The sequence below is a fragment of the Ictidomys tridecemlineatus genome, chromosome 11 (genome assembly GCF_052094955.1).
Source record: "Ictidomys tridecemlineatus isolate mIctTri1 chromosome 11, mIctTri1.hap1, whole genome shotgun sequence".
Lineage (NCBI taxonomy): Eukaryota > Metazoa > Chordata > Mammalia > Rodentia > Sciuridae > Ictidomys > Ictidomys tridecemlineatus.
Window position 1 is genome coordinate 74,373,452 of NC_135487.1, and position 21,486 is coordinate 74,394,937.

Sequence of the window (21,486 nt, forward strand, 5' to 3'; positions counted from 1 at the left end):
AATTCATCACTGTTTCATGAAAAAAAAAAACACTTAGCAAACTAGCAACAGAAGCACAGCTGTCAACGTCACAAAGGACATCTATGAAAAACACATAGCAAACATCATACTCAGTGTGCAAAGACAGAGCTTCCTCCCCAAGTCATTAAGAGAAGGATCAGTAACAAGACAAGGCAAATCCATCTCACCACTGATATTCAACATTGTTCTGAAATCTTAATGAGAGGAATTATGCAAGAGAAATAAATAAGAGACATCCAAATTGGAAAGAAAGAAGAAAAACTGTCTTTACTTGCCAATGACATATAAATATATAAGGAAAATCCTAAGTATGTACACACACAAAAAATTTACTAGAGTTAATAAACAAAATCAGCAAACTTACAGCTAATAGATCAACATAAAAATTCAGCTGTAGTTCTATATGCCAGCAATGAATATCTGAAAAGAAAATTCCACTTATGACAGCATCCAAAAATGATCTAATCAAAAAATCAAAAGAATAAATGCATCCAAAGTGGTAAAAGACATGTACATTAAAAACTATAAAACACTGCTGAAAGGAATTAAATGAGATGGACGTGGTGATACACACCTGTAATTCCAGCAGCTCATGAGGCTGAGGCAGGAGGATTGTGAGTTCAAAGCCAGACCCAGCAATTTAGTGAGGTACTCAGCAACTCAGCAAGACCCTGTCACTAAATAAAATATATATTAAAAAAGGACTGGAATGTGGTTCAGTGATTAAGTACCCCTGGATTCAATCACCATTACCAGAAAGAAAAGAAAAGAAAGAGGGAGGGAGGGAGGGAGGGAGGGAGGGAGGGAGGGAGGGAGGGAGGAAGGAAGGAAGGAAGGAAGGAAGGAAGGAAGGAAGGAAGGAAGGAAGGAAGGAAGGAAGGAAAAGATACTCTATTGATATTCATTGTTTTAGTCAGCTTTGTGTCACTATGACCAAAAGACCTGACAAGAACAATTCAGAAGAGGAAGTTTATTATGACTCTTGGTTTCAGAGATTCATTCAAGGGTTGGCAGACTCCATAACTGTGGGCCTGAGATATGGCCCACAAAAGGGCATTAGGGTGTAGCAGATGAAAGCAATTCAGGACATGGCAATCAAGAAACAGAGAAAACTCCAAAGGCCTACCACCAGTGAACTACTTCCTCCAGCAACACCCTACCTGCCTACATTTACCACACAGTTAATCCACAAGTGGATTAACCCACTGAATGAATTGCAGCTCTTATAATCCAGTCATTTCACCTCTGAACATTCCTTCATTGTCTCCCACATGAGGTTCTGGGGGACACCTGGTATCTAAAACATAACATTCATGGATTAGATTCCCTAGTGGAATTCTTGTTTTTTTTGGGGGGGGGCAGGGAGTGGGGGTACCAAGGATGGAACTCGGGTACTCAACCAATAAACAATACCCCCAGCCCTCATTTTTGTATTTTATTTAGAGACAGGGTCTCACTAGTCTCACTGAGTTGCTTAGTGCCTCCCTTTTGCTGAAGCTGGTTTTAAAGTCCTGCCTCAGGCTCCCTAGCTGCCAGGATTACAGGCCTGCACCACGACACCCAGCTCTCTAGTGGAGTTGTAAAGGCCTTTATGCAGAAATGAAAAAGCTGATACTCAATTTATATAAAACTACAAGGGGCTCTGTATTATAAAAATAACACCTAAAAATAGAAACAAATTAGGAAAGCTGGGTGCAATAGTGCATGCCTATAATCCCAGTCACTCCAGGAGGCTGAGGTAGAAGGATGACGAGTTCAAAAGCCAACCTCAGCAAAAGCGAGGCGCTAAGCAACTCACTAAGACCCTGTCTCTAAATAAAATACAAAATAGGGCTGGGGATGTGGCTCAGTGGTTGATTGGCCCTGAGTTCAATCCCCAGTACCAAAAAAAAAAAAAAAATTAGGTGAAATGACAAAGGCACCAAGACCTGTCAGTGGGGAAAGAAGTCTTTTGAATAAATAGTGCTGGGACAACTGAATAGCCATACAAAGGGGATCTTCAAATATCCAAACTATTTTCAAAATAATATCAACACCTTATCTGCCTTTTTCATTCTCATTTTATCACAAATATGAAATTAAATTTTCCAGTGGCTATATCTCAACAGATTAAAACAGAAGTTGATGAGATCTAGATATCTTGACTATTTTTTAAAATATTTTTTAGACATTGGTGGACCTTTATTTTATTCATTTATTTACATGTAGTGCTGAGAATTCAACCCAGTGCCTCACACAGGCTAGACAAGTGCTCTACCACTAAGCCACAACTCCAGCCCCTCTTGAATATTTTTAACAGGAAGACTCCTTTTTAAATGCAAAACAATGCTCCTCTTCTCATTAAATTTTATTTTACAAAGAGTATTTTTCACAAAATTATGTTACTGGTTGTTTTAGTCAGTTTTTCTCCTGTGACTAAAAGGACCCAACCCAAACAACTGTAGGGAGGAAAAGTTGAGAGCTCACAGTTTCAGAGGTCTCAATCCACAGGCTCTATTCCTCAGCAGCTCCAGGAGAGGCTAAACATCATAGGAGAATAGTGTGGCAGAGGGAAACAGCTCACTTGATGATCCAAAAGCAGAGAGAGGTCTCTCACGAGATACAAAATATATATCCCCTTAGCCATGCCCCCAATTAACCACTTCCTACAGCCACACCAGACCTACCTCCAGTTACAGTGAATTAATCCTATCAGGAATTAATTCACTGTAATTCCAGCAGCTCCAGAGGCCGAGGCAGCAGGATTTTGAGTTCAAAGCCAGCCACAGCAAAAGTGAGGCACTAAGCAACTCAGTGAAACCCTTTCTCTAAATAAAATACAAAATAGGGTTGGGGATGTGGCTCAGAGGTTGAGAGTTCCCGAGTTCAATCCCCAGTACATCCCCCGCCCAATAAATACTAAACATTTATAGAAATGCAAGTGGCCGAAATGAATAAAGGGGTAGGACTTGCCTTCTTGGATATAAAGACTTATAATGCCAGAAAATTAAAATATTGCGGTATTAATGCAAGAATAGATAAAGTAGACCAACTGGGGAGGGGGGAGCAGAGTCTGGAAACAAGATCCATATGTGTATAGGATCACTTAAGACAAAGGTGATTTGTACAGTAATAAAGAGACAATCTTTACAATAATGGTATATAAATATATATTCTCAGGAAAAAAGAAAAGGTGACCTTCATACTTCAAAATAAAAAGGCTTCTAGGATAACATTTCTCTACTTTAACATTAGTGACACTGGCTATATAACTATTTTATGCACTATAGGATGCTTTGCATTCTGTACATTATAGGATATTTAGCACCATCCTAGCCCAATTCACTAGATTTCAGAACTACATTCATTCAGTTATGAAATGTTTCCCAACACTGTCAAATGTCCCAATCAGGGAATGGGAGATATGGAATGAGAGATGGGGGAATTGCCTGTAGTTGAGAACCACTGTTCTTAAAACTTAAAAAAAAAAAAAAAAATTTTTTTTTAAAAACTTGAGAGAGTACTTTTACATCATTGGAGCAGGATAAAAACTTCTTAAACAGGACATAAGATGCACTATTAACGATGATAAACCAGGCTACATAAAAATCAGACGTTCCTTTCAATAAAACATTTCAGAGTGATTATCAGCCAAAGTGGACTTTTCTAACAAATACAACTAACAAAGAACTTACATTTAGAACACATTAAAGCTCCTAAAAACAAAAAGGATGACAAATCCAATGGAAAAAAAAAGAAAACTCAATTTTAAAAAATTAGTGGAGTCAAGAGATTATCTAAAAAAAAAATACATTTATTAAAAAGTGCTCAATTTCATTTAAAATCAGGAAAACCCATTCTCCAGAAAGGCCAAAATAAAAGAGGCTATTAATACCAATCTCTGGTGACGATATAGGATAACAGAAACTGCCTATGCAACCACTTTGAAAATAATTTTTGTTACCTTTGAACATACATATACCAGTAATCCAGATTCTACTCTTGGTAAATAACCAATATAAATGTTTCAAATGACATTGCGTTAGCTTTCCAAAACTGTGACAAACACCTAAGAAAAACAACTGAGAGGAAGAAAGATACTTTAGCTTCTGGTTTTGGGGGTTTCAGTGCATGGTCACTTGGCCCTGTCATTTTGAAGCTTTGTTGAGGCATAGACATCATGGCAAGGAGTGGGTAATAGAATAGAATTGCTCACTCAATAGCAAAGAGAAACACAGGCTGGGGACAAGATATAGTTAGCCCCAAGGATCTACTTTCTCCAACTAGGCCCCACCTTTTAAAGTTTCCACCATTTCGTAACAGTGCCATCAAATTATGAATAAATTGATCCACTGATGAGGTTAGAGCCCTGATGGTCCAATCATTTCCCAAAAGCTCCACTGAGGCTTGAACATTTGGTGCACTGAGGACCAAGCCTTCAACACATAAGCCTTTGGGGGGACATTCCAGATCCAAACTGTTAATATGCATCAAAATACATGTCGAAGAATGTTCATGACAGACTAAATAATACCACTGTAAAATAGACTTTTATATAAATAAAGTTCAAAAAAGTTATATTCTTTGACATCAGGCTAGTGGCAACTCTGGGAAAGTGCAATGGAATAATGATTAGGAAAAGAAACAGGGATTCTCTCTTGCTAGCAACATTCTTATCTATGGTGGTCATGGAGTGTTTACTTTTTGGTGATTCACTGAGCTATATATTTACACTTTGAACACTTTCCTATGTGCTATATTTCAATTTCTAAAATTACACGAAGCACTATATTTTGTAAGTTATAAATGCAACCTAGAATTTTTCTATTTATATTACACAAACTTTATTATGGTATTTTCATCAATTGTTTGAAAGTAAAAATCATGTCTGAAAACGATAAAATTTTCACTTCTTACACTTCAAGATCCTTTGTCTAATTAGATAAAAGGAATAAAATATCTTAAAGAACTTCTTGAGTTTTTAATATGCTACAGGAAGGCATAATTAAATAAATTTAAATTGTTTTCCTAATGATTTATTTATCTTAATCACCTGAAAAAATTCAGTTTCTTAACTCGAAAATAAAATACACATGACTTAGAAAATGCTAATTGATACTAAACAAAAGTTGATGATGTTTGTTTCTAATATTAAAAATATTTTTCTCAAATTTAGACTAAGACAAGGATTAAGACACTGAACTAAAGGAGGTTTCTATCAAAAATTTATAAACTTCCCTACCCAACAATCTAAGCCCTGGATTACATTTTTATATTCCATGACATTTTAATAAACCCTATTCCATAATACCAATAATTATTTTGTTTACAAAACAAGAATCAAACACTTAAAATACCAAGTTGTTCATAACAAATAGATCCCTTCTGAATTTAATCATTTATGTTTAACAGCAAACAGTTAACAGGAGACAATCTAATTCATTTTAAAGCCATGCAGTGCCACCAAGTGGTAGCAAATTCTTTTTCTAAAATACCACTATAAGTAACAGAAAAAGTTATACTTGAATATTATATTGAAATGAGAAAAATCAATCTTATAATCTTGGTAAAAGTTTAGAAACAACCTTAGAGGTCTTTTTTGTTTGTTTTGGAAAATGTGTTATCTTGTTATAATTTAAAAGTTAAAATTTTCTTGGAGGGCAAAGAATTATGAATATAATGCTGCAGCATTTACTTTCTCTTGCTTGTTACTTTTTAAATCCACATTTCCCTAAAAAACATGCACTACTTTAGAAATTTATGAAGCACACACACAGTAAAAGATCTAAAAGGTTCCTAATAATGTTACCCTTGTTAAGTACAAGGAAAGTGAGGAGAGAGGGAGTAGAAAAAAAAAAAAAGACAAAACCTATGCTCTTTAGTCAATACCTATATTAGTCTTCTAGGACTATAGTAACCAAATACTGCACACTGGATGGCCAAAACAACAGAAATTACTGTCTCACAAATCTGGATGCTAGAAATCCAAGATGAAGGTGTCAGTAAGGGTAAGGGTTGGTTCCTTCTGAGGTTTGTCAAAGAAGGATCTCTTCCAGGTCTCTCCTTGGCTTGTAAAAGGACCATCTATTTCCTGTGTCTCTTCAATTCTTCCTTTTGTAAGTATCTTGGTGTTCCAATTTCCCCACTTTATAAAAATACTATGGGAGGAAACAGAGGAGGGAAAGCAGAAGTAATGGGGACTTAAATGGAGCAAATTTTGTTACACACATTTATGAATGTCAAAATGAACCAACCCCACTATTAACTATAATGTTTTTATTTGTATAAAAATATTTTTAAAAAGAATGCCACTCAAAACTGGATTAGGGCCTCACTTGACCTTGATTTACTTTTGTAAAGACCTTATCTCCAAATAAGATTATGCTCTGAGGAGCAGGGACCTGAACTTTTAACATAGAAATTTGAGGAGGAGGAGGTACACATCAACCCAGAACACTACATTCTAAAATTTGGGGAAAAGAGTACATTTTTTTTAACTTAAAAAAGAACACAAAAAGATCCTTAGTTTAAATCACATAATATTTGTTTTTAATTTTTTTTTAGTTGTAATGGACCTTTATTTATTTATATGTTGTGTTGAGAATCAAACCCAGTGCCTCACACATGCTAGGCAAGCACTCTACCACTGAGATACAACCCCCACAGAATATTGTTTTAATTTCATTAAGTACTACCAGCAAAAGAAATGACAAATTTATTTAAAAACTATTAAATATATCAAATTAATAAGTGTCATGTTTAATCCAATTATAATGTACTTAGTCCTAGACTTCATCTCCTTCTACTCTCCTCTTTCTCACCATACTCACATGAGCCTCCTCCTTGCTATTCCTTGACCATGCCCCAGGTATTTTGCTCTACATGAAGTTCCACCTTCAAATATATGCATGAATCAGTTACTCCACACTCAGGTCTAATTATCTCCTTCACAGTTCTTCCTAGAGCATTCTAAAGAAAATAGTACACTTAGTAACTTTATATTCTCCTCTCTGATTATATTTTTCTTCATAGTATACAAAAAATACATGTGTTGTTAATACCTGACACACTAAACAGTTATTTGATTGTTTCTTTTTAAAAAATATTTTTTTAACACATTACCTTTATTTTATTTATTTATTTTAATGTGGTGCTGAGGATTGAACCCAATGCCTCATACTTTGGAGGCAAGGGCTCTGCCACTGAACCATAATCCAAGCCCTTGGTTATTTCTTTCTCCCTCAATACAAAGTAAGCTTCTAGAGGGCAGAGACATGGTTTTTTTCACTCATAGGCCCCTGGCATCTAAATAGTATCTACTGTGTTGAACACAATTAATAGCTAACTTTTTGTACATTGTAACAGCAAAAAGAATCTTTAAAAGCATCTCAGATTTCTAAATGGAATTGACTGGTCCCTTTCTAATCATTCTCATACCTCAGGGATGAACTATACAAGTTTATTACTCCTCTGTGAAAAAAGTTTCCTCTCTAAGAACACAGTTCCAAATCTAAAACCAGCTGAAACAGCTGTTCTGGGCCCTGCCTATCTCTCCACTTTGATCTCACACTTCCCTTCCACCAGTCCTTAGTTATCCAATTCACTGGTCTTTTCTCAAATTCTCCAACACATGACCTCTGTATAGGCAGTTTATTTGATGTGGAACCCTCTATTCTCTTCTCTTTAGCCTTGTATTACACAAATCCAGTAACCTTAACTCATAATCTCTCTTTAGATCAGTGCTCAAGGTCATTTATGGGAAACCTTTCTCAATGCATTCTGTCAAGTTCTTTGTCATATGCTCTTGTAGAACTGTTCTTTTAAAAGATGTCTTTCAAATATTCAACTATTGACTACTGATTAATGTATTTCTCCCAAAGGACATAAGTTTCTAGAAAAATCCTTCCCATGGTTCAAAGAGAAAAGGAGCCATGTCTTCCAAGGTATTTGCTGTGCTAAGCAATGAAAAGGTAGCCCAGGGCCTAAGTGAAGGAAGAACACAAAAAAATAAGCTAACTATAAATGAACAATAAGGGCCTGCAATCAATTACAGGAATTAAAGCTTCCCTTTTATTAACTCCAACTGGTTTCATCAGACACATGGCCTATTTCTAGGTAGCCCTTCTCTAGGCACCAATATGTGCATAAAAGATACAAGCTTATTTTAATATTCAACTATGCAATCCATTTGAAAGTATATGGAAAATAATATGATTTGATATTATAAACCTCATCCTAATAAGTCTACATATGCTTTACTCACAAGTCTTATCAACAATTACTTTTTAAAGTGATGTAAGATTTACCAAATTTCTTAAGTATATAAATGAACCGTTATGTACTAGAAACTTAAAAGGGTATGTGTGATATAATTTACAACAAGATATCAAAATACAGTAAAAGGGGCAATTTATTTCTGCTCAAATAAAAAACTTACAATTTTTTTAATTTGGTAATTTCCTTTCAAACTTTAAAGTATATAATATATTTTAGTGGGTCTCTTGATTTGATGTGATATCTGAGAAACAAGCAGACTTTTGACAATGATTCAATATAACCATTACTACCTTTTAAGAATAATTTAAATCTCTGCAACATTTATTGCTGTATCATTAGCTTTGTGGTACATAAGCAATGCCTACATACTGATTGAACTGTATAATTTTGATAGTACAAACATTTAATATTTCTTTCAATATCATAATGATAAAGAGGATCAGAATGGAATTTTAAAACACTTGTGGGGCTAAAGCTGCAGCTCAGTGATAGAAGTGCATTCTTAGCATGCTCAAGGCACTGGATTAAGCCCCCCAGCACTCCCCATCAAAATTATATCACAAGTGATATAAAATAAGGCTATATGCTAAAACTCCCTCCCAGATTTATGACTCTTTTTTTACTAAATATTTTAAGTATAACTCAGATATAATGACAAATAGATACATGTTTACTGTCACAGAAAATAAAAAATCACAAATCTAGTCAATACATTACATCTTCTTATTACATTTCCAAGTTGTGGTTAAATAAATATTCATTACAAAAATCGAAGTCATCATCATCTTCAGCAGTTATTCTTTATTAAGCAGCATCTGATAAATAATTCCAAATGATTTAATTCAACCCATTAAATCATTGAGTTATACATTAAAACATTCTGAACTAACTCATCACAAATTCAATGGTAACCACCCAAACTTCATGTTGAAGCCCTGACACCCCCGACCCCTTCCAATTCCTCAATATGTGACCTTATTTGAAGAGAGCCTTAACAGAAAGTTAAAATGAAGCCATTAGTGTGGTCCGAAATCCAACATGACTCAAGTCCTTATAAGAGACAGGACATAAAAACTGACATGGAGGATGAGTAAGCACAGAAAAAGGGTCAGAGAGAGAACAAGTCAAGAAGACAGACCTGAAGATAAACTAAAGCTGACAATGTCTTAATCTTGGACTTCCAGCCTCCAGAAATGTGAAAAAATAAGTTTCTATTTTTTAGGCTAACCAGTCTGTGGCATTTTCTTATGATATCCCTACCAGACCACTATACTCACTTTGGAAGAACCAGATGTTTCAATTCATACTGCATATGAAGGTTCTCTTGTGGTAAGTGAATAACCAGTAATTTCTGCCTTCTGAAAACACCAAACTAAGGTCACTTTTATGCTAAATACTGATATATAAAAACAAGATTGTGTGGGTATAGGAGCAGATCAGCTTAAGAAAAAAATTTGGTCCTGTCTACCCCATATCACTGCAACCCCAAATAGAAGTAAGCCGGATCTCTACTTGGACAGGCACACCATGTCAATTTCCTTGATGATCAGAAGAGAACAACTTAGCTTTTATATACCTAATATAGAAAACACAAGGATCTCCTTTCAGCTCACATTAGAGCTCTTGCTAAATATCATCTTCTGTGGCTGAGAAAATTCTAGACAATGTTAAAATCCTAGCTGTGCTTCAGAAAAACTTGGGGAAAAAAATTTTAAAAGATTGCACAAAGAAAATCACAACTGCTTCACTAAAATTTGATCAACTTCATTAAGGCCTGTAGATTTGCTCCCCACCCCCACCACCTTTTTTTTAATTTTGCATAGAACACTGATATGTAACTAGGATCAACTAGGTCAGAATTTTCAAATATACCTGCATTTCAAGAGTTTTTAAAAAGTATTAATGTTCACTCACTCTCTGACATTTGAATATGTGTGTATGTGTTTAATCTCTTATGCCACTGTAATGCACAATCATGATTATAAATGACCATGTAGAATCCAAGTATAATTATCATGTGTTGTGATTAATTAGGTACAAACAAATACTGGGATATGTAATAATTATCTGTTGAAAAACACTTTTCGAATACATTCCACTGAACATATTTTCCTTAGAAGTGAAGGACAGAGTAGAAGTATATGATGCAGTATGACTTCATTATAAAATCATTCATGAGTCTTCATTTATCCAGGAAGAAAACAAATTTGAGAACTTGAAACAAATTACTAGCACAGAGAATTCAAGAGCACCTTAAAAAGATTATCGACTGGGACTTATTCCTGGAATGCAAGGAAGATTCAACAACAACAAAAAAAATCAATCTATTAACAAAATGGACAAAAGCACATGATCATCTCAATTGATGCAGAAAACGTATACAACAAAATTCAACACCCATTTTCATGATAAACACACTTAGCAAACTAGGAATAGAAGGTAAATATTTCAACATAACAAAATATAAGATATAAGAAAAAGACAGTGCTAACTTCATACTTCATGAAAAATTGGAAGCTTTACCTCAAAGATCAGGAACAAACCAAAGTCCCATTTCTGCAAATTCTATTTTAACCCAATACTGAAATTCCCAGTCAGAGAAGAAAGAACAGGGTGGGGAAAAAGAAAGAGGGAAGAATAGGTTAGGGAGGGGAAAAAAAGAAGAAGGAAGAGAGAGGGAAAGGTAAAGAAAGGGAGGGAACAAAGGAAAAGTGATATGAAAGGCATCCTGTTGGAAAAGGAAGAAGTAAAATAATATCTGTTCAAAGATGATAAGATCCTAAACATAGAAAACCCTAAGAATTCCATAAACACACATCTCTGTTAAAACTATTTTAAAAATTCAGCAAAGTTGCAGTATGTAAAAATCAACATACAAAAATAAACTGTTCCTATACCTAACAACGACCAAAAAGAAAAATTAAGAAAACAACTCCAGGGGCTGGGGCTGGGGCTAGGACTGAGTGGCAGAGCACTTGACAAGCATGTGTGAAGCACTGAGTTTGATCCTCAGCTCCACATATAAATAAATGGAAAATAAAGGTGCATCAGCTAAAAAAAATCTTTAAAAAACAAAAAAAAAAAAAAAAGAAAGAAAGAAAGAAAACAACTGATTCCAGTAGCATCTAAAAAATAAAATGCACAGGAATAAACTCAACCAAGAAGGCAGAAATCTTGTATATTAAAACTAAATAATGGTGCTAAAAGATATTAAAGATGACACAAATATAGAAAACACATCCCATGTTCATAGATTGTAAGACTTTCCATTATTAAGACATCAATACTACACAAAGAAATGTAAGGATTCAATGAAATCCATCCCTATCAAAATTTCAATAACCTTTGTTCAGGAATAGGAAAATCCATTCTAGAATTCACAGGAATCTCAAGGGTCTCTAAAATAACCAAAACAATCTTATCAAAGCACAAAAGTTGCACATACAAAACTAAAAATGAACCAAAGATCCAAAGGTTAGAGCTAAAACTATAAAATTCTTAGAAAAAATAAGGGGGAATGCATCATAACACTGGCTTTGGCCATAATTTCTTGGGTATGATACCAAAATTACAAACAAAAATGTGAAAACAGATAAATTACAGTACATAAAACTTTAAAACTTCTGTACATCAAAAGCAACAATTAACAGGGTTAAAAAAAAAAAAAGAAACCTTTGCAATGAAAGAAAAACATTTGCAAACCATATCTGATAAGGGGCTAATATTCAGAATATGTAAAGATTCTTTCAACTCAATTAAAAACAAAAAACTAATTTTCTAAATCAGGACTTAAATACACATTTCTTCGAAGATGATATACAAAAGTCTTACAGGCACAGGAAAAGATGTTCAACATTACTAATACTTGAGGAAATGCAAATCAAAACCACGATGAGATTATCACCTTACACCCATTCGAGATAGAAGGAAATTACCTCATCATATTAGAAGCCACACATGAAAAGCCCAGAGTCAACATTATACTCAAGGGTGAATGACTAAAAAGTTTTGCCAATCTTTACCGACCCTCCAGGACCTATGTCGCCCCATGCGTTGGGCTGCAAGAGGCATCATTTGACCCCGTGTGCTAGTCCAGAGGAAGCCCATCAATCCTTAAAACCCATCAAAGGGGGTTTGGCTACCAGCACGGTTCTGCGGCTGATCCAGGTACCCAGTTTCCAACTCCCCCATCCTTAGCTGCGATAACTCAAAATATTTCCCACAAGGTTTTGGGGGTTGTAGCTATCAATGCAAAATAACAACTGTACGGGCACCTGGTTTCTACCTCAGAGACTAGAGTAGGGAAGATACAGGTGGAAGCTCATTTCCTTTACAGGTAGAAGCTCATTTCCTTTCACACTTTCCACCACCCTAAATACAGAAGCTCAAGCTAGGAATAGACAACGCCACCTATTGGAAGCAAGGAAAACAGTGTTCTGAGAGACTTTTTTTTCTCTCTTTCCCTCTTTTCTTCTCTCTTCCACAACTTCAACATATGTGAAACCAAGAACTGTGCATGAACAACCAAATTACCAAAGTAATATAATATAGAGGAATTGCATATACTCCACCTTCCCCCCATTTTTTCTTTATTTCTATCTTACTTTCCTTTTCCTTCTCTCTTATTTCTCTTTTCTTACTTGTTATTTTTTTCTTTTTTTATTCATATTCTCTCTATCCCACTTTCAATCTCCTAACTTTTGCTATCTATACATAGGGTAACTATCTAAATACAGATAGGAGGTTGAGTCTATACATTCTTCCATAAATTACCAGTCTATTGGTGAGAGTTCTCCAAAGGTGCTAAGTTAGTTTAACCTCATACCCTCACTCCTTTCCCTCTAAGTATAACATCCTTCCTCTGAAATTAAGTTTTCTATATGCCACCAGATATGGTATGTCTTTTATGAAACTAATGAATATATTCTTAAGTAATAATTAAAACCAATATCTATAGACTTAGAATCTAACTATAAATGTATTAATAATGAAAACTTGTGCTTAGATAATGTACTATTGATATTGGGAACTGTTAACATTGTCTTTCTTCGAAAAAGAGGGATTTGGGAGCTATACAAGAACAATACAAATATATAAGGGGAAAAACATTAACACAACAGTTTCACAAAGCTAGAAAGAATCATGAGCAGTATGAAAAGACAAGGAAAGAAAGGACCACAAACAATACGGGTCAATTCAACATTGGATGAGGTAATATCTGCAGCTGATGGAATGTCAGACAAAGAGTTCAGGATATACATGCTTCAGATAATCTAGAGTCTCAAGGTAGACATTATACAGCAAATTCAGACAATGAAAGATCACTTTGACAATGAATTACATAAACAAATCCAAGAAGCAAAAGATCCACTCTATAGGGAGATAGAGGATATATAAAACAAACAGGAATCCTGGAAATGCAGGAAACAATAAACCAAATTAAAAACTCAAATGAGAGTATTACCAGCAGAGTAGAACACTTAGAAGATAGAACTTCAGACAACGAAGACAAAGTTTTTCAACTTGAAAAGAACATACACAGCTCAGCAAGAATGTTAAGAACATCCAAGAATTATGGGATAACATAAAGAAACCAAACCTAAGAGTTATTGGGATACAAGAGGGTATAGAGGTCCAAACCAAGGGAATGAGCAATCTATTCAATGAAATAATACTAGAAAACTTCCCAGACTTAAAGAATGAAAAAGAAATCCAAATACTAGAAGCCTACAGGACACCGAATATAAAAAATCACAAGAGATCCACACCAAGACATATAATAATGAAGATGCCCAACATACAGAATAAGGAGAAAATCTTAAAAGCCACAAGACAGAGGAAGCAGATTACATTTAAGGGTAAACCAATCAGCATAACTGCTGATCTTTCAACACAGAATCTGAAAGCTAGAAGATCCTGGAACCCTGAAAGAAAAAGGGTTCCAACCAAGAATCATGTATCCAGTGAAATTAATCTTCAGGACTGAAGATGAAATAAAAACCTTCCACGATAAACAAAAGTTAAAAGAATTTGCAGCTAGAAAACCAGCTCTTCAAAACATCCTTGGCAAAACATTACAGGAAGAGGAAATGAAAAATAACAATAAAAACCAACAGCGGGAGGTAGTACAGTAAAGGAAAAACTAATTATAGAGGAAAAACAAATCATGTTAAGTAACATACATAATCAAATATGGCTGGAAATACAAACCATATCTCAAATAGTAACCCTAAATGTTAATGGCTTGAATACACCAATCAAAAGACATAGGCTAGTAGAATGGATTAAAAAAAATCCAACAATATGCTGCCTACAGGAGACATATCTGATAGGAAAAGACATACACCGACTGAAGGTGAAAGATTGGAAAAAATCATATCACTCATACGGACCCCGGAAGCAAGCAGGGATGTCCATACTTGTATCATATAAAATAGACTTCAAGCCAAAGGGATAAACAAGGACACTACATACTGATCAAGGGAACCATACACCAACAAGACTTGACGATCATTAATATGTGTCCCAAACAATGGTGCAGCTATGTTCATCAAACAAACTCTTCTCAAGTTCAAGAGTCAAATAGATCACAACACAATAATCATGGGAGATTTTAACACACCTCTCTCACCACTGGACAAATCTTCCAAACAAAAGTTGAATAAAGAAACCATAGAGCTCAATAATACAATTAATATTTAGACTTAATTGATATATACAGAATATACCACCCAATATCAAGCGGATACACTTTCTTCTCAGCAGCACATGGATCCTTCTCAAAAATAGACCATATATTATGCCAAAGGGCAAATCTTAGCAATTACAAAGGAGTAGAGATACTACCATGCATTTTATCTGATCATAATGGAATGAAATTGGAAATCAATAATAAAATGATAAAGGAAAAATCCTACATCACATGGAGATTAAACAATATGCTACTGAATGAACAAAGGGTTACAGAAGACATCAAAGAGGAAATTAAAAAATTCTTAGAGGTAAATGAAAACTCAGACACAAAATATCGAAATCTCGGGGACACTATGAGAGCAGTACTAAGAGGAAAATTCATTTCATGGAGTTCATTCCTTAAAAAAAGGAAAAGTCAACAAATAAATGACCTCACACTACACCTCGAAGCCTTAGAAAAAGAAAAACAATCAGCAGCAAATACAGTAGAAGGCAAGAAATAATTAAAATTAGAGCTGAAATCAATGAAATCGAAACAAAAGAAACAATTGAAAAAACTGACAAAACTAAAAGTTGGTTCTTTGAAAAAATAAATAAGATTGATAGACCACTAGCCACGCTAACAAAGAGAAGGAGAGAACCCAAATTACTAGTATGGGATGAAAAAGGTAACATCACAAGAGACAATTCAGAAATACAGAATTAGAAATTATTTTGAAACCCTATACTCTAATAAAATAGAAGATAGTGAAGGCATCGATAAATTCCTTAAGACACATGAACTACCAGATTGAGTCAAGATGATATAAACAACCTAAACAGACCAATATCAAGTGAGGAAATAGAAGAAGCCATCAAAAGACTACCAAACAAGAAAAGCCCAGGTCCGGATGGATATACAGAAGAGTTTTACAAGAACTTTAAAGAAGAACTAATACCAATACTCTAAAATCTATTTCAGGAGATAGAAAGAAAGGGAGAACTTCTAAATTCATTCTATGAGGCCATGTCTATGTCTTTATCTGATTCCCAAACCAGATAAAGACACCTCAAAGAAAGAAAACTACAGACCAATATCCCTAATGAATTTAGATGCAAAAATCCTCAATAAAATTCTGGCAAATCGGATACAAAAACATATCAAAAAGATCGTGCACCATGATCAAGTAGGATTCATCCCTGGGATGCAAGCCTGGTTCAATATACGGAAATCAATAAATGTTATTCACCACATCAATAGACTTAAAGATAAGAACCATATGATCATCTCGATAGACGCAGAAAAAGCATTTGACAAAGTATAGCATCCCTTTATGTTCAAAACACTAGAAAAACTAGGGATAACAGGAACTTACCTCAACATCGTAAAAGCTATATATGCTAAGCCTCAGGCTAGCATCATTCTAAATGGAGAAAAACTGAAGGCATTCCCTCTAAAATCTGGAACAAGACAGGGATGCCCTCTCTCACCACTTCTATTCAATATAATTCTCGAAATACTGGCCAGAGCAATTCAACAGACAAAAGAAATTAAAGGCATTAAGATAGGAAAAGAAGAACTTAAATTATCACTATTTGCGGATGATATGATCCTATACCTAGAAGACCCAAAAGGGTCTACAAAGAAACTACTAGAGCTAATAAATGAATTCAGCAAAGTGGCAGGATATAAAATCAACACAAATAAATCAAAGGCATTCCTGTATATCAGCAACAAAACTTCTGAAATGGAAATGAAAAAAACCACCCCATTCAAAATATCCTCAAAAAAAAAAAAATACTTGGGAATCAACCAAACAAAAGAGGTGAAAGATTTTTTTTTTTTAACCCATGGATATTTATTTATTTATTTATTTATCTATCTATCTATCTATCTATCTCTTTTTTTATTGGTTGTTCACAACATTACAAAGCTCTTGACATATCATATTTCATACATTAGATTGAAGTGGGTTATGAACTCCCAATTTTACCCCAAATGCAGATTGCAGAATCACGTCGGTTACACATCCACAATTTTACATAATGCCCTATTAGTAACTGTTGTATTCTGCTACCTTTCCTATCCCCTACTATCCCCCCTCCTCTTCCCTCCCATCTTCTCTCTTTACCCCATCTACTGTAATTCATTTCTCTCCTTGTTATTTTCCCATTCCCCTCACAACCTCTTATATGTAATTTTGTATAGCAATGAGGGTCTCCCTTCATTTCCTTGCAATTTCCCTTTTCTCTCCCTTTCCCTCCCATCTCATGTCTCTGTTTAATGTTAATCTTTTCTTCCTGCTCTTCCTCCCTGCTCTGTTCATAGTTGTTCTCATTATATCAAAGAATACATTTGGTGTTTGTTTTTTAGGGATTGGCTAGCTTCACTAAGCATAATCTGCTCTAGTGCCATCCATTTCCCTGCAAATTCCATGATTTTGTCATTTTTAAGTGCTGTGTAATATTCCATGGTGTATAAATGCCACATTTTTTTTTTATCCATTCATCTATTGAAGGGAATCTGGGTTGGTTCCACAGTCTTGCTATTGTGAATTGTGCTGCTATGAACATCGTTGTGGCAGTATCCCTGTAGCATGCTCTTTTAAGGTCTTCAGGGAATAATCCGAGAAGAGCAATAGCAGGGTCAAATGGTGGTTCCATTCCCAGCTTTCCCAGGGATCTCCATACTGCTTTCCAAATTGGCCGCACCAATTTGCAGTCCCACCAGCAATGTACAAGTGTACCCGTTTCTCCACATCCTCGCCAGCACTTGTTGTTGTTTGACTTCATAGTGGCTGCCAATCTTACTGGAGTGAGATGGTATCTTAGGGTGGTTTTCATTTGCATTTCTCTGACTGCTAGAGATGGTGAGCATTTTTTCATGTACTTGTTGATTGATTATAAATCCTGTTCAGGTCCTTGGCCCATTTGTTGATTGGATTATTTGTTATCTTATTGTCTGATTTTTTGAGTTCTTTGTATACTTTGGATATTAGGGCTCTATCTGAAGTGTGAGGAGTAAAAATTTGTTCCCAGGATGTAGGCTCCCTATTTACCTCTCTTATTGTTTCTCTTGCTGAGAAAAAACTTTTTAGTTTAAGTAAGTCCCATTTGTTGATTCTAGTTATTAACTCTTGTACTACAGGTGTCCTATTAAGGAATTTGGAGCCCGACCCCACAATATGTAGATCTTCTATCAGACACAGAGTCTCTGATTTGATATCAAGCTCCTTGATCCATTTTGAGTTAGGAAAATAAAATACTTCAGAGTTTGTCAAGCACAGCAACAGCAAACACTACAGAAACTTGTATTTTAAAACATAAAAATAAGGTTATCATGATTTTTGTTTTAATCAATCAAAAAATGTAAGAGTTTGTCAATTATGGAGGGTGTTCTGGGAGATGTCAATATTCAGTATCTCATTTTCTTGCTATATTTTAAAGCCATTCAACTAAAGGTAGTTTAGTTTCCAAGCACCATAGATAATGACAGAAAGTGACTTCCCAATGAATGGGGAACAGGAAATATGGCATCTTGGCATTTAAGAAAAATGCAAAGCAGGCCATATCTCACTCTTTGACATTCTCTTTCCTTTCCCCCCTAAAAAGCCTTGTGCCTTATGTGATAGGTGTCTTGCCCTATAGGGAAGGAAGGAATGTCCCATAGAGATGACAATAAGAATTCCTATTAATCATACTTTTGCAGGTTGTCCATAAAAATAGTTTTTTTCTGTTTCTTTTAGTCTTCATTCCTGAAGACTTCCGTGTTAAAAATTTGTCTGCTTTTCTCATTAACTTGTCTTTTGTTAAAGGGTTCTCCACTATAAACCTAGTGATGAGTGAAAAAAGAAATCTTTTCTCTCCCATACAGCACGTACTATGTTACCTCAAGGCAGAGGCAGAATTTAAGCAGAGTTTTCTTAGATGAGTTAAATTTCAAGAGCAGAGATAACACAAATGGAAAGATATGAATAAAGGTGAAAATTTTCAAAAAATGGTGATTAATTAGACTGAAACAAATTGCTTATTTTAAAAAAATAGTTTAAAAGTCTGGGGAAATGGCTTAGTGGTAGAGAGCTTACCTAGCATACTTGAGGCCCTGGGTTTGATTCCCAACATTGGGGGGGGGGGCGGGGGAGGTACACGGGGACCAGAAAGAGAAAGAGGAAAACCAGTAGGAGATGAAACTTAAAAATCAAGTAAAACATGAATTTGGAAACTCTTGAATATAAGACCTAAGAATTAAAATTCTCCTTAAGAAATTTTTAATGTTCTTTAACAGAGCAACTTCTTAACAAGTTGAATCAAAGTCTTTAATGAAGCAAGCAAAGATAGATGATCCAAAGATGAATAGCTATGGGAACAGAAAGAAAAGATAAACACATGCTTTATTGACAAAGTAAAAGACCTAGTAAATGACCCACACTTTAAGAGAATAAAACAATGTAAATGTTCTAAAGGATTTGGACCCCAATGACAAGAGAAGTGTGATCACATGATTTAGATATGGTGATGTCAGGTTACAGAAGAAAATATCCAACCTGAATTTATTAGACCGTTTCATAAACGTCAGTAAAAGAAAAAAGAAAAACACAGGAACAAAAAAACCCATGGATATAACTGCATCACTTCTTCACATTTAAACTGCGGTGGTTTCTCACTGCTGTTACTCCAAATTCCTTTAAAAACCCCAGCATGTCACTCCCCACCCACAACTCATGCTCAACTCTATATATTTCAAATCATGTATTTTTTCACTTCCACCAAGATTCCCTTTTTATTACCTCTCATCCTTTGCACAGAGTGTTTCTCCTGCTAAAAGTCCTTGCCCAAAATTTTTAATCTAGATAAATCATCAACAGTTCTCCAAATTTCAGTTTGTCACTTTTTCCAGGCATTAGTTGTGGGAGACCAACCTCACACGTGACTGAGTTAACTCCCCTACTGGGTGATGTGGCAATGTGGTATCAGGCACCCATGCTGCTAGACTGTTCCATTCTTCTAGGGTTCAAGTGACTGTGTCTGGGCTCACTGCCCCATGGGTGGAGCTATGCTCACCTGTTCCTTTGTAATATAAGGCCTTGCCCTGTTTAGGATAGAATGTTCCATGGAAGTGCCTTATATGTGTCCCCTTCTATTACTGTGCCCTTGGGTGTGGCCTACCTAGATGTCATTCAACTTGTGACAGTGGACATCATGAATCTAGACTCAGCCCCCCAAAACCTGACCCCTTGCCTCATTTGAATAGCCTCTCCTCAATAAAAGGGGTCAGCACGTGCTTAAGGTCAGGGGAGCCGTCACAGCAACCCCAAAGAAAAGGGTTTTTTGTGTATCTTGTGTGGTTATTTTGTGCAGTCCAGTTTTCCCAGTTCACCTAGAGTGACCCTGAGCCTTTTAATTTCGAGAACAAAACCCAACAATTATTTTTTTCACTTCCACCAAGATTCCCTCATTCAGTGTCTCCATTCAGTCATTAATAAATATTTATTAAGTGTCTAGTATAAGTAAAGAATTGTCATAGGTGCTTGAATATATACAATAAAAATACACAATTTTCTTGCCTCTCAGGAACACAGACTTCCATAACACTAATCACATTAAGACTATAATTACATATGTAGTCATCTTTCCTACTCAGACTAGTAATTAGCTAGCAACCATGAGCTAAAACCAATTTAACTATAATAATCAATTCATAAAACATTAAGTGAATCAATACAACATCAAACAAATGTTTACTGAACACTGATTTTATGACAGGGAGGACTACAGTCCTCAGCTTAGCTAGACGATCCTAAAAGATTTCAAAGAATTAGCTTTAATATCATCTTAAAAGAATGGTAGCTAGGAAGTCAGAGGACTACTATCTTTGCAATTATTCACCTTACCTCAAACCAATCATTTATTATTTCTGAACCTTATACCTTTAAGTATAACACTGAAATAACAGAAGACATTCACAGTATTATTTATTTTTCAATGGGTTTAAAATAAGACTTGTTTAAATAGTTTGAAAAATCAGAACCAAGATGCAGTTCAAAAAGTGTGGGCTATATTAAAATATAAACTTTAGTACATTTAAGAAAATGACTGCTGGGTGCGGTATGACACACACCTGCAATCCCACAACTCGGAGGCTGAGGCACGAGGATCACAATTTCAAAGCCAGCCTTAGCAACTAAGACCCTAAGCAACCCAGTGAGAAACTATCTCAAAATAAAATTTTTTTTTTAAATAAAAATTTTTTTAAAAGGTTGGGGATATGCCTCAGTGGTTAAGCACCCCTGGGTTCAATTCCCAGTACCAAAAAGAAAAGAGAAAAAAAGAAAGAAAATGCCAATAAATTTGGTAAGATGAACATAGAGTTAAATGAAACTACTTTATGAAATCATTCTTGAAAACTGAAATAAAAACTTTAGTTCATGTTCCTTCTGCTCATATTTTCACAAAGACATCCTCCAATCAAAACTCTTTATTATTTTCTTCATGGCCCAACTCAAATGATGAGGAAGACACTGAAACTGAGGATAGCAT

The 21,486-nt window shown here is 35.1% G+C and overlaps 1 protein-coding gene across 18 annotated transcripts in view; it reads right to left on the reverse strand.

Moving 5' to 3' along the window:
* Positions 1-21,486, reverse strand: part of Znf644 (zinc finger protein 644) — a 169,595-nt gene that overhangs the window by 109,624 nt on the left and 38,485 nt on the right. The window contains exons 4-5 of one of the 18 annotated variants that reach the window (XM_078026703.1): positions 6,831-6,969; positions 5,967-6,158 (exon numbers count right to left, since the gene is read on the reverse strand). The exons of 15 other annotated variants lie outside the window; for them this stretch is intronic. Coding sequence is in view for 2 of the 3 variants with exons in the window: in XM_078026700.1 (XP_077882826.1) it covers positions 596-615 (20 nt within the window). In the remaining variant the exon portion in view is untranslated. Of the gene's footprint in view, positions 1-595; positions 699-2,687; positions 4,912-5,966; positions 6,159-6,830; positions 6,970-21,486 lie in introns of those variants that run through there. 2 more of the 18 variants (XM_078026700.1, XM_078026702.1) reach the window with 2 other exon arrangements.